The sequence below is a fragment of the Myotis myotis genome, unplaced genomic scaffold, assembly GCF_014108235.1.
Source record: "Myotis myotis isolate mMyoMyo1 unplaced genomic scaffold, mMyoMyo1.p scaffold_m19_p_1, whole genome shotgun sequence".
NCBI classification, from domain to species: domain Eukaryota; kingdom Metazoa; phylum Chordata; class Mammalia; order Chiroptera; family Vespertilionidae; genus Myotis; species Myotis myotis.
The window spans coordinates 3346982-3360886 of record NW_023416313.1 but is presented as its reverse complement, the minus strand read 5'-3'; the positions used below and the strand labels follow the sequence as shown (position 1 = coordinate 3360886).

At 58.0% G+C, this 13905-nt stretch overlaps 1 protein-coding gene across 1 annotated transcript in view; it reads left to right on the top strand.

Annotated features, from left to right (window-relative positions):
• The window catches only part of STK32B (serine/threonine kinase 32B), a 124127-nt gene that overhangs the window by 82899 nt on the left and 27323 nt on the right, over window positions 1-13905 (top strand). Inside the window, exon 4 of the mRNA XM_036328649.1 lies at window positions 4967-5140. Within this exon, the coding sequence (XP_036184542.1) occupies window positions 4967-5140 (174 nt within the window). The remainder of the gene's footprint in view (window positions 1-4966; window positions 5141-13905) is intronic.

The window sequence follows — 13905 nt, the reverse complement described above, 5'->3', positions numbered from 1 at the left end:
GTAGACAGCTTTGGGGTGGGGCAGATCTTCAATAGCTGGAGGATGAATCCTTTTAGCCCACCCTGGCCTCTGCAGCGTGTGTGCAAGCTGTTCCTGGAACGTGTGCTCAGCGCTGCCCTGGGGCTGGAGCTACTCCTATGCTGAGAGCTGAAATTGACCAAAGTTGACTGCAATTTACCATCCAAGCCTTCTCCTGAACTGAGCCCTTCAACAACCTGCAGAGTTCCAAAGTGGCCGCATCAGACGCCTCTACTGCATTTGCTGTCTAGGTGGGAGGTAGATTCCCGGTGCTTCCTGCGCCACAAGCGTCCCAGAATTTTTTAGGCTGGGTAGTGACTACACACTTTATTTAATTGTTACTTAGCAATTGTTACATATGTACATATACATATATGTGTGTGGGTGTATATATATAAATGAATATACATATATAAATAAATAGAAATATATAAATTTATATAAATATATTTCTGTTCTTTGAAATATGCTTAAATGACAAAAACGAACAAAATTAAAATTAATTCTAAAAACTAGGTTTTAAAAGGACTAGTGATCTGTAATAGAAAGGACTTAGAGAAAGGGGTGATTATCATAGAACAACTCCAAGGTCCTTGTATGTTTTTAAGAAAGAAAGTAGAGATTTTAAATTCAGTGCCTTGTTAAGTACGGTTATTTGAAATTTAAATGTTTAAGCACTAAAAGAGTAGAAATAGGATATAGAGTCAAAAGGGGACATAAGGAAACTTAGCAAATCGAATTGACAGCAGAATGAAGGGGGGATGAAGAACAAAAGCATGGTAGATAGTAAGCACTGTTCAAAAAAGGTAACAAAACATTCAGAATATATCAGCCACCATCTAGGCATAAGCACATGAGCTCACCGAACAGTACCCAAGCTCCCCGTGTGGGCGGCTGGAAGCGCTGTGTACGCCCAGCCGAGTGGCTCAGTCGTTGGTCATTGTTCTAGGCACCGATGGGTCACCAGTTTGATCCCTGGTCAGGGCACATGCCTGGGTCGCAGGTTCGATCCCCATGGGACACATAAAGAAGGCGGCCAATTGATGTTTCTCTTCTCTTCTCTTCTCTTCTCTTCTCTTCTCTTCTCTTCTCTTCTCTTCTATCCCCCTCCCTCCCTCCCCTTCCCTCTCTCTCTAAAAATCAATAAAAACATATCTTCGGGTGAGGATTTAAAAAACAGCTGTGTATAGCCTATTTACAAGAGTTACAGTGAAAAACATGAGGAGAATGACAAAACTGAACAATAATGGGATATAAACAGATATACACCCAAAAAAAGAATATAGGAAAATACTGATCTCGCAGCAAAAAAGCGTTTTTCAGGATAATGAGAATAACTACAAAATAGAAGGAAAGTTCACATTTCTGAACTCGGATGCTTTGGACATAAAACTGGACAATGTACAAAGCAAAACTCGCTGGAGTCACAAGGAAAACGAATGAATCAGACATTTGCCGGGAGCCTTCCAGCTGCTCTCATGAGCGGGCAGATCAAAGCGGCAGGAACTAACACACAAATTACAAGTCCAGCCGCTACACAGAAGTGCTCCCTGCAGGACACCAAGTGGGGAGTCAGCGCTGGGCGGGAGGCGGCGTCTGCAGCATGCACACGTGTCAGAAGATTGGTTTCCAATAAATAACAGCTTCTGCAGACTCTGAGCAGGTCCAGCAGCCCGGTAGCTAAACGGGCATCGAACGCGACCGGGAGCGCACAGAGGACAAGGCCCAGTGGCAGACGGATCTGGGAATGGACCAGCCTCTCTCATTATTATGGGCTCAGTCGTGTCCCCTCAAAATTCATATGTTGATGTCCTAACCCCGAGGACCTCAGATCGCAACTATGTTTGGAGAGCAGTTCTCTAAAGAAACAATGAAGGTTGCCCTGGCTGGTGTTGCTCAATAGTTAGGGCATCCGCCCGAGGACCTGAGGGTCACAGGTTTGATTCCTGGTCAAGGGCAGTACCTGGGTTGCAGGTTCAATCCCCAGCCCCGGTTGGGGTGCATGTGGGAGGCAACCGATCAAAGTGTCTCTCTCACATCAATGTTTCTCTCTCTCTTTCTCTTTCTCTCTCTTCCCCTTGCCCTTCCACTCTCTCAAAAAATTAATGGAAAAAAATATCCTCAGGTGAGGATTAACAAAAACAATTTTTAAATAAAAAATTTTTTTTAAAGAAACAGTTAAGGTTGAATTAGGGTCACCATGGGGCCCTAACCCCAGCTGATTGGCGTCCTAAGAAGAGGACATTAGGACACAGACGCACACAGAGGGACCGCGTGTGCAGGGGGAGGCGGCGTCCACAAGTCGAGGAGAGGCCTCAGGAGGAACCACCCTGCTGACATCTTGGCCTCAGACCCTGAATCCGAGGCTGGTCCTGTCTCTCCCTTTGCTGCGCGTGCCGGGGACGCCAGAGTCACGGCGTGGCCTGTGCCGGGAAGCTCGCAAGAACTTTGGCATGAATTGGACTGTTTTCTCCTGCTTCCATTTTCTTGAGTTCCTTTTTTATTTTTGACCTAATCTGTGGCTCACATGTTTTCAATTTTATTGCATTACTAGAGGCCCAGTGCACGAAATTCCTGCACTGGTAGGGTCCCTAGCAGCTGCCGGCTGAGTACTCACTCCCTTCCCCTGGCCGGCCCCGCCCCCTGGTCGAACTCCCGGATGACCTCCAGGTCCAGGGGACAATTTGCATACTACGCTTTTATTATATAGGATATGCATTTGCAAGTCATGTTTAATTTTTCTTGGAACAAGTTAATAAATTAATGTTTTTTATTTGTTTTATTTTTATGTTTTTAAATATATTTTTTACTGATTTCAGAGAGGAAGGGAGAAGGAGAGAGATGGAAACATCAGTGATGAGAGAGAATCATTGATTGGTTGCCTCCTGCATGATCCGGGATCCAGCCTGTAACTCGGTCATATGCCCCGACCAGAAATCGAACTGTGGCCTCCTGGTTCATAGGTCAACACTCAACCACTGAGCCACCACGGCTGGGCAATTAATGTGTTTTAAAAGCAGACATTGGGTCCTTCGTGCTGGTCTGTGTCAGTGTCCAGGCCCGGATGGATACCTTTCCCGCTCCCGAGGTCTGCGCTCCTCACGGTGAGCCTCCTCACCCAGCCACCACGCCAGCGCTCCGGGCAGGGAGGAGGTTTCTCACGGTGACCTGCCCTTCCGGGACTGCGTGCAGCACGGGAACGTGATTGTAACTGCGAATGGAGCCGTGGCACCGAGGCAGGGGCCAGCGCAAGCTTCAGCGAGAAACGAGAGGTGTTCTCTGTCCCCCGATAATAGCATCGAGTCTCTGGGGATGAATGCAGCCCGTGGCCCGGGCGGCAAGTGGGGGTGCAGCAGGAAGCAGCCGAGCCGGGCTGTGGCGCTCATCATTGCTCTGCGTCTGGCCTTCCTCTTCAGCATGCACCCAGCCTGCTCTCCTGAGAGCTCGGATGGAATGCGGATGAGAGGGGAGCGGGGAGCGGGGAGCGGGTGCAGCTACAATGTGACTGTAATGGGCGCGAGCCCGCCAGCTGCTAGAATACCAATCGAGCACCTGCGGGAGGCACGTGATAGCTGATGGCTGTCATTTCTTTGCAGCGTCTCAACACTTCTCCACTGGCAAGTGGAGAGGGGTATCAGCTCAGGCTCTGTCAGCTCCAGGGCACAGTAGCTTATGTCAGAAAGCACCGTCATGGCGACCTGGCTGGTTATCCAGTGGTTAGAGCATCAGCCCGTGGACCAAAGGGTTGTGGGTTCGATCCCGGTCAAGGGCACCAACCTCAGTTGCAGGCTCGATCCCTGGCCCCGGTTGGGGCGTGTGCGGGAAGCAACCATTGATGTGTCTCTCATGTCGATGTTTCCCTCTGTGTGTCTCTCTCCAACTCCCCTCTGTCCCTCCCACTCTCTCTAAAAATCAATGGAGAACTTATCCTCGAGTGAGGATTTTTAAAAAGCACAGACATGGCAGTCATTGCCATTTTGAGGACGGAAGAGCCCACATACCGAGCCCGAGGACAGCCTTAAACAACCGTGACATGGACTCACAGTGTCATAAAGTGGTGCCCCGTCCCAGACAGAACCGAGGCCGGGGGGCACCGCGAGACCTGATCACAACAGCGGGCGTTGTCCTGGAAACTTAGGCCCAGGTCTGGTGTCTGTCAGTTTCCTGTTGCTTTGGGGCGGGGGGCGGGGGCGGGGGGGACCTAAAACTGAATGAATGGCTTACATCACAGCCGTCTTGCTATGGTGCTCTGTGAGTGGACTGGGCTCTGCTGGGCAGTTCTCCATGTGGCATCAGTGGGGCTGCCCTGGGACACCCAGATGCCCAGGTGCTCACCCCGCGGCCGCCACCCCCTCCCCCCGCCCCCCGGCTGCTCACCTGAGGCTGTGACCAGCGCACCTTCTTCTTCTCCTGGCTTCTCCCCGGGGCTGGGGCTCTGGCCAGTTTCCGAGAGGCAGGAAGCAGGAGCTGCAGGTTCCCTGAGGCCTGGCCTTGGAATTGGAAGAGGATCACTGGATCCAGTGGTCGCAGAAACAAGCTGGCTGTGGGGAGGGCATGTGTGTGGGGAGCGTGTGTGTGTGTGTGTGTGTGTGTGTGTGTGTGTGTGTGTGTGGCGAACGCGTGTGTGGGGAGTGTGTGTGTGGGGAGTGCGTGTATGGGGAGACTGTGTTGGGGGGAGCACACGTGTGTGTGGGGGGCACGTGTGTGGGGAGTGGAGGAATTGTTGAGGGGGGGGCGTGCATCTCGGGAGACGGTGCCCGCCCATCCTGCAAACACTGAGCTCACACATCTACTGAAGACGAAGCGACTACCGACTACCATAAAGGGCCACTTGTCTGCCAGAGCCGGGACCAGTGCCCATGGCTGTCCCCAGGCCTCAGTTTGTGCAGCTGTGAAGGGGGGCACTGGCGTCCTCTCCTCCCTCACGGGTCTGCCCTCTGTGCTCCAGGTACTCCTTCCAGGACGAGGAGGACATGTTCATGGTGGTGGACCTGCTGCTGGGCGGGGACCTGCGCTACCACCTGCAGCAGAACGTGCACTTCCCCGAGGGCGCCGTGAGGCTGTACATCTGCGAGCTGGCGCTGGCGCTGGAGTACCTGCAGCAGCACCGCATCATCCACAGGTGAGGCTGCGCGGGCAGCGCCGAGGGCCTGCGGGATCAGCTGCAGGGGTGTTTTCCCACACTGGGTGTGTGGGAGCCGGCTGCAGGGGTGTTTTCCCACGGGGGGTATGTGGGAGCCAGCTGCAGGGGTGTTTTCCCACGGGGGGTATGTGGGAGCCAGCTGCAGGGGTGTTTTCCCACGGGTGTGCGGGAGGCCGCTGCAGGGTGTTTTCCCACGGGGGATGTGCGGGAGGCCGCTGCAGGGGTGTTTTCCCACGGGGGGTGTGCGGGAGGCCGCTGCAGGGGTGTTTTCCCACGGGGGGTGTGCGGGAGGCCGCTGCAGGGGTCTTTTCCCACGGGGGGTGTGCGGGAGGCCACTGCAGGGGTGTTTTCCAACGGGGGGTGTGCGGGAGGCCACTGCAGGGGTGTTTTCCCACGGGGTGTGCGGGAGGCCACTGCAGGGGTGTTTTCCCACGGGGGGTGTGCGGGAGGCCACTGCAGGGGTCTTTTCCCACGGGGTGTGCGGGAGGCCACTGCAGGGGTGTTTTCCCACGGGGTGTGCGGGAGGCCACTGCAGGGGTGTTTTCCCACGGGGTGTGTGGGAGGCCGCTGCAGGGGTGTTTTCCCACGGGGGGTGTGTGGGAGGCCGCTGCAGGGGTGTTTTCCCACGGGGTGTGTGTGGGAGGCCGCTGCAGGGGTGTTTTCCCACGGGGTGTGTGTGGGAGGCCGCTGCAGGGGTGTTTTCCCACGGGGTGTGTGCGGGAGGCCACTGCAGGGGTGTTTTCCCACGGGGGCTGTGCAGGAGGCCACTGCAGGGGTGTTTTCCCACGGGGTGTGTGGGAGGCCGCTGCAGGGGTGTTTTCCCACGGGGGGTGTGTGGGAGCCAGCTGCAGGGGTGTTTTCCCACGGGGTGTGAGGGAGGCCGCTGCAGGGGTGTTTTCACACGGGGGGTGTGTGGGAGGCCGCTGCAGGGGTGTTTTCCCACGGGGTGTGTGTGGGAGGCCGCTGCAGGGGTGTTTTCCCACGGGGTGTGTGTGGGAGGCCGCTGCAGGGGTGTTTTCCCATGGGGTGTGTGTGGGAGGCCGCTGCAGGGGTGTTTTCCCACGGGGTGTGTGTGGGAGCCAGCTGCAGGGGTGTTTTCCCACGGGGGGTGTGTGGGAGGCCGCTGCAGGGGTGTTTTCCCACGGGGGGTGTGTGGGAGGCCGCTGCAGGGGTGTTTTCCCACGGGGGGTGTGTGGGAGGCCGCTGCAGGGGTGTTTTCCCACGGGGTGTGTGTGGGAGGCCGCTGCAGGGGTGTTTTCCCACGGGGTGTGTGTGGGAGGCCGCTGCAGGGGTGTTTTCCCACGGGGGGTGTGTGGGAGGCCGCTGCAGGGGTGTTTTCCCACGGGGTGTGTGTGGGAGGCCGCTGCAGGGGTGTTTTCCCACGGGGGGTGTGTGGGAGGCCGCTGCAGGGGTGTTTTCCCACGGGGTGTGCGGGAGGCCACTGCAGGGGTGTTTTCCCACGGGGGGTGTGTGGGAGGCCGCTGCAGGGGTGTTTTCCCACGGGGTGTGCGGGAGGCCACTGCAGGGGTGTTTTCCCACGGGGGTGTGTGGGAGGCCGCTGCAGGGGTGTTTTCCCACGGGGGGTGTGTGGGAGGCCGCTGCAGGGGTGTTTTCCCACAGGGGGTGTGTGGGAGGCCGCTGCAGGGGTGTTTTCCCACGGGGTGTGTGCGGGAGGCCGCTGCAGGGGTGTTTTCCCACGGGGGGTGTGTGGGAGGCCGCTGCAGGGGTGTTTTCCCACGGGGGGTGTGGGGGAGGCCGCTGCAGGGGTGTTTTCCCACGGGGGTGTGCGGGAGGCCGCTGCAGGGGTGTTTTCCCACGGGGGGTGTGCGGGAGGCCGCTGCAGGGGTGTTTTCCCACGGGGGGTGTGTGGGAGGCCGCTGCAGGGGTGTTTTCCCACGGGGGGTGTGCGGGAGGCCGCTGCAGGGGTGTTTCCCCACAGGGGGTGTGCGGGAGCCGGCGGCGGGCGAGGGGGTTTCCCACTGGTGTTCTTTAGTCCTGACAGTGCATGGAGACCATAAAAAATAGTGCACTTCAGCCCTGCTCACCGTGACCTGCCTCGAGGCGCAGGCCCACTGCCTGTCACAGGGGGACCTGTGTGGTCCCTGCTGCTGGGCTGGTGCCTTTGGGAGGCTGGTGTGTTCTGTCCCTCCCGTCCCAGTTACAGCGACCACGTGCGGCGAGGTGGGGGGACGGGTTCTGCTCTGTCCCTCTCCCCCCTCCCCCCAGGAACCCACGCCGGGGATCTCGGAGGGTTTCTTCCTGGTGGGGAGCTGCAGGGCTGTGGGGACAGGATGATAACCTCAGGCTGCTGTGAGGATGGGAGATAACGGAGCACGTGCCTCGTTTGGGGTGTCCTGTCCCCGTCACAGGGTCCATTTGTTGTGTTTCCCCATCACTTCCCTTCTCGGAGAGTCTGGCAAGGCAGATAAAAAAGACTGAAATATTCATTAAGTAAAACCCAGTTTGTGTCCATCGGTTATGCTAATATGCATGCTTACAAGTTCTTTGGTTGCTGTCTAACGCAAACCCCCCCCCCCGCCATTTGTGGGGGCTTGCCCCGGTGGGAATGTCTGGGAGGGGGTGTCAGGCAGGGAAAAAGGAGACATATGTAAAATTTTAGACAATAAAAAAAAAGGAAAATAAAAATAAATAAAAGAGGGAAAAACACCCCCAGTGTGGAGCCTGGCTGTGCCACTTGCGGTCCGAGTCAGAGGAACGAGCTTGGAGGCCCCTTCAGGCCTGTTTCCTTGATCTTCACGACGAGACGAGCATGCGCCGCTCCCGGGCTGGTGTGGAGGCGAGATGAGATGCCGTCTAAGACGCTTAGTGGCTCGGAGGTGCAGGGGCCATGAAGGGCCTAGTCCCCTGGCCCAGGTGGCAACGCACGTGGCATCAGACGTACCTGACTTCTCGGTGGCCTCTCTGGGAAGTTTTGCGTTGAGTAGCAGGGCCTGGCATTTCACAGAGCTGGACTCGGGTGCGAGCGCTGACCTTGTCTTTGTTGAAGTTGAGGCCAAGTTCCCAGGATACTCAGTCTGGAAGGCAAATCAGGGTGAACAGTTTCGACAGTGGCCCCGGTGATGGCTGCCGTGGCACACGGACCGAGGGACAGGTTCCAGCAGGTGCCTACGTGCGCCACACCATTCACGCCTCACAACCGCCGGGTCTGCTGACCCCACTCGCGCTGCAGACGGGCGTGCAGATGCGGCAGATGGTTCGGAGCGAGAGCACGGAGAAGCGAGAGGATAGTGGACTGTCCCCATGAGAGAGAGATGAGCTCCGGAAGGGCTTGCATTCGGGGAAGAAGGACAAGGGGTTGGGAACAGGGCACCAGCAGGAGAACAGGGAGTGTGGAAGCAGAGGGTGGGGCGCGGGTTCTGGGGAGTTGGATGAATGAGTAAGGCTGGAGCAGCTGGTCCCTGGCCCCCTGGGTCCTGCCACCTCCATCCGGTAGTTCATCTCCTGGAAGCCCTGGTGCCGTCCGTTCTCTCCGCAGGAGCCTTGACGCTCGGGGCCAACAGGTGTCGGGCCCCGCGCCTGGTTCTGCATCTGAGATATTGTCACCCCGTCTGTATTGGCGTCCTACCGAGGAAATTGCCCTTAATCTAATGTTCCCTCCTCTGTGAGACCCACAGATCCAGAGTGTTTAAAAAGGAGAAGATGAGAGTCTGCTCTCGTGTTCTGGGTCAAGAGACTCTTTAATAAGATTCGGCTTCGCTCCTGTCATGACAATAATAACCGCATCTCCCCGCCTGGAGCCCAGCGCCTCAGCGGGAGAGGGGGGTCCGCAGACTCGCTTCCCGCTCTCCCCGAATCCACGTGGACCCCTCAGGCGCTTCTGCTGTGGCGCTGAGCTTCGGCCGTGAGCCCCATAAAGTGAAGGTTGGCTTTAGCACAGCGGAGCCCCTTCAGGACCTGAGACCCGAGGTCTGGACCCGAACCCTCATCCCTCCCGTCCGAGGTCCGCAGACCTCCAACCCTCATCCCTCCCGTCCGAGGTCCGCGGACCTCCAATCCTCATCCCTCCCGTCCAAGGTCCGCAGACCTCCAACCCTCATCCCTCCCATCCAAGGTCCGCAGACCTCCAACCCTCATCCCTCCCGTCAGAGGTCCGCAGACCTCCAATCCTCATCCTTCCCATCCGAGGTCCGCAGACCTCCAATCCTCATCCCTCCCATCAGAGGTCCGCAGACCTCCAACCCTCATCCCTCCCGTCAGAAGTCCGCAGACCTCCAACCCTCATCCTCCCGTCCGAGGTCCACAGACCTCCAACCCTCATCCCTCCCGTCCGAGGTCCGCAGACCTCCAACCCTCATCCCTCCCGTCAGAAGTCCGCAGACCTCCAACCCTCATCCTCCCGTCCGAGGTCCACAGACCTCCAACCCTCATCCTCCCGTCCGAGGTCCACAGACCTCCAATCCTCATCCCTCCTGTCCGAGGTCCGCAGACCTCCAACCCTCATCCCTCCCGTCCGAGGTCCGCAGACCTCCAACCCTCATCCCTCCCGTCCGAGGTCCGCAGACCTCCAACCCTCATCCTCCCATCCGAGATCCACAGAGCGACCGAGTGCTCTCCGGATGCTGAGCGTTTTGCTCGCCCGATTGGGAGACGGGACAGGAACTGAGTGGGGTCGGCCCGCAGAGCCAGGAGGTGCTTTTGGAGGCGACAGCTTTGGAGCTGAGACTTGAAGCAGGAGTAGGCGGCACCTGGGAAACGGAAACAAGACGGAACCTCCGTTTCTGAGTGCTCAGGGGTATCACTTGCCCGTCCGCCTGGGTCAGAACCAGTAGGATAGACACATGCATCGTGTACAGATTACAGAGGCGGCAGCTTCCAGGAGCTGCAGGGGAGTCCTCACAGGGGGCATCCAGAAGAGTTGTCACGTAGCTCCTGTCTAGCACCCAGCCAGCGCCCAGCCAGGGCCCAGCCAGGACCCAGCCAGAACCCAGCCAGGACCCAGCCAGCGCCCAGCCAGCACCCAGCCAGCGCCCAGCCAGGGCACAGCCAGGACCCAGCCAGGGCCCAGCCAGGACCCAGCCAGCGCCCAGCCAGCGCCCAGCCAGGACCCAGCCAGGGCCCAGCCAGATCCCAGCCAGGACCCAGCCAGCGCCCAGCCAGCGCCCAGCCAGGGCCCAGCTACAGCCCAGCCAGCACCCAGCCAGAGCCCAGCAATAGCCCAGCCAGCACCCAGCCAGGGCCCAGCTACAGCCCAGCCAGCACCCACCAGGGCCCAGTCAGAACCCAACCAGAACCCAGCCAGGACCCAGCCAGCACCCAGCCAGCACCCAACCAGGGCCCAGCCAGCACCCACCAGGGTCCAGCCAGGGCCCAGCCAGCACCCAGTCAGGGCCCAGCCAGCGCCCAGCCAGGGCCCAGCCAGAACCCAGCCAGCGCCCAGCCAGGACCCAGCCAGAGCCCAGCCAGCTCAAGACCCAGGGGGGTGGTATTTCAGTTCAAGTTCAAAGGCCGTCGGCTTGCAAACAGTTCTCTCACAAGGGGGAAGGTCAGCCCTTTTGTTCAATTCAGACCTTTCACCGATGGAGGAGGCCCGCCCACATTAGGGAGGGCGACTGCTCTACTCAGCACTGATTTAAATGTTAGTCTCATTCAAAACACCCTCACAGACATCCTGAAATAATGTTTGACCAAATATCTGGGCACCTGTGGCCCAGGCAAGTCGATGCATTAAAATTACCCATCACACCATCTACTCACAATCCCCACTAGGGTGGCTGGTCTGGGGGTTGAGCTGGAATTGTGACTGGTGGCGCCGAGATCTGAGGCGACCCCGGCTGCACAGCAGGCAACAGCTACATGGTCTTTCCTGCTCCTGATGCTTCAGCCTCGGACGGGGCCTTGCTGGGCCCTGCCTCCCTCCGACGTGGAGCGACTCCGCTGGCCAGCGATTTGGAAAGACTTACCAGCCACGCCTGCTCGGCTCTGCCCTCTGCGCGGTGCCTCTGACCCTGCAGCTCCTCTCCATGTGAACGGACCCCCCTGGCCCCGAGTTGCCCGTAGCAGGTGGCTGTCTCCTGGTTCCCAGGCCCAGGTCCCAGGCCCTCGGCCCTCCTGCAGAGCCTCGCCCTCCGACTTACCCTCTCCCAGCAAGAAAGCGGACATGTTGACCTCTAGCTGTGCTTTTGTTTGATTCCTCCAAGTCCTCTCACCCAGCTGGGAAGATCGGCGCTGTTTGCCGTTTGCTGTCCACTCAGATGGCGTTACACTCAGGTTACTAAGAGGTCAGCTGTGGAGGTTGAAGTTCAAGATACTCTGGAGAAAGAAGATTCCCAGGGCAGTGGAGAAAGTGTTGATGAAGGAAGTCAGAGGCCCAGGGCCAAGCCTGGACCTGAACCCCCGCACAATGACAGCAGCGGAAAGGGGCGGCAAAGGACCAGGCAGGGGAGATCCCGGCTGCACACACAGCCGCTCACGGGACAGGAGCTTCTGGAAGATGGGGGTGGGGAGCAGAGATCCACGTTTCCCAACTCACCACCACCCCAGGGTCCAAGCCCAGGGCATATCCTGCATCTGTCCATCCCCCGAGTGAGCCGGTCTGCAGAGAAGCAGTACCAGTAAGTCTCACACGTCTGGGCAGCCTGTGGCCCAGTCCCGGGGACACAACATTGACCGTCACAAGCCCTAAGTCCATGACTGTGTCCTTGTAAGAGACAGGAAAGGATGCATGGACACACAGAGGCGAGGAGGCCATGAAGACAGAGGCAGGGACTGGCGTGACGTGCCCACAAGTCAGGGAATGCTGGAGGCGCCAGGAGCTGGAGGAGGCAGGAAGGACCCGCCCCTAGAGTCCCAGGAAGGAGCTGGGCCTGCCCCCACCTGGACTTCGGCCTCCTGCCTCCAGAACTGGGAGAGAATATACTTCTGTTGATTTAAAACATCCAGTCTGTGACAGTTTGTCACAGCAGCCCTAGGAAATGCAGACCTTTATCATTTTCACCACATCTGCATACTCCCCACATGATCCTGTCTAATAATAGACAAATAGAAGGTAATTGACCGTACCTTCGCTACGCCTCCCATTGGCTAATAAGCTAGATATGCAAATTAACAGCCAAAAAAGATGGTGGTTAATTTGTATATGTAGGCGCAAAGCAGCGGAGTAAAGACTGAATGCGGCTCCGGCCGGGGCAGCGAAGGCTTGAAGGCGGCTCTGACCGGAGCGAAGGCCTGGGTCGAGGGTGCCGGAGGAAAACCGGTGCCGGCAGCCAGGGGGAGGGAAGGCCTATTGCACGAATCTTTTCATGCAACAGGCCTCTAGTCTATACTAATAAAAGAGTAATATGCTAATTAGATCAGATGTCCTTCTGGACAACCTTCCAGACTAAGCTGGGGCTGCGAGGGAAGCCCGGGTCCCGGGTGCCAGGGGGAAGCCGGTGCCAACAGCCGGGGAAGGAAGGCCTACTCTTGCACGAATTTCGTGCATCGGGCCTCTAGTCACTAAAATGACATTCTGGAGTAGACTCCGAGCATTTTGCTAAGATACACTGGTTTCAAAACAGCGCTTTGCAGTAGGCCTTTACAGAGGAAATAGCTTTGTTTGTCACAAATGTAGGTAACCATGAAAGTCAACACAGTGAAACCAAAATAACATTTCGAAGTGCCAGCTCGCGTGTGGCCTGCGGAAGGGAGGGCTCCCGTTCTCTGCTCTGTGAGGAGGGAGATTAGCAGGTGTCCACGTTGAAGAGACACCGGAATCCAGCTGAGACGCGGCTTGGACCTAATGGGACCCTCCGGAGAACAGTGTTCTCATCCCAGGATCCAGTGCGGCAGTATGAGGTCCCGTGTGCTTTCTGAAGTCACCACCCAACATCCGTGGTCCTCGCCATCTCACTTCGTGAAATCAGGGCGCCTGTCCCACTGCTCTCCAGCCCTCTGCCACCTCCAGCCTGCTTGTCCCGCCTCCTGGCCCACACCTCTCTGATCACATTGGCTGTCCCGCCTCCTAAGTTCTGTGCAGTTCACAGGGACATCCCTGCCCCCCCCCCCCCCCCCCCACTGAGCCTCCGCACAGCCGGGCCCAGGGCAAGTGCCTCCTCTGTGAGCACCCCCCCCCCCCGCCCCCCACACTCTCTGGACTCCCACCGTCTGGATGTTGGGTTTGCCAGCATGTCCCGTGTTTCTCCGTTTCCCTTACTTTCCGCCTCTGGGGCGTTTCCTCCACATCTGGGAAGAGTCCTGACGTCATCTCTCAAGCCCTCCGTGGATCGCTCGCTCTCTAACTGCCCTCTCTCACCCATCCTGTCTCACGGGCACAGGACCCCTCCTACCTCTCAGGACGTCCGTTACCGTTCTTTCCAGTTTCCTCTTCCCTGCGTTTGTTTCTGTTTCCTCGGACCTTTATCATGTGACTCATCTCTGGTTGTCATTTCGAAAGTTTTCCTCCAGTGGCTGCTGGTCACTGATGAGATGTTAAAGAATGAGATAGGAAAAGGCTGATTCATTGGATCCATTGGTCCGGGGGGGAGGAGGGGGGGGACAGAAGCATAGTGAGCATCAGACAGCAACAGCTGGGAGATGGGTTCCTCCGTGGGGTGGTCAGGCGGCAGCTGGCCATGCCGGCGCCTGCAGGTCTTCCCTCGGGGGCCTTCGGCGAATGGCCCTGACCTTGGCTTGGCTGCTGAGGATGTGGCTGCAGGAGAAGGGAGTTGGGGCTGGGGACACCACCAATTCTACCCTCCACCCTCTACTCCCCACCCCTCCACTTCTACTACCCTCCACTCTTCTCC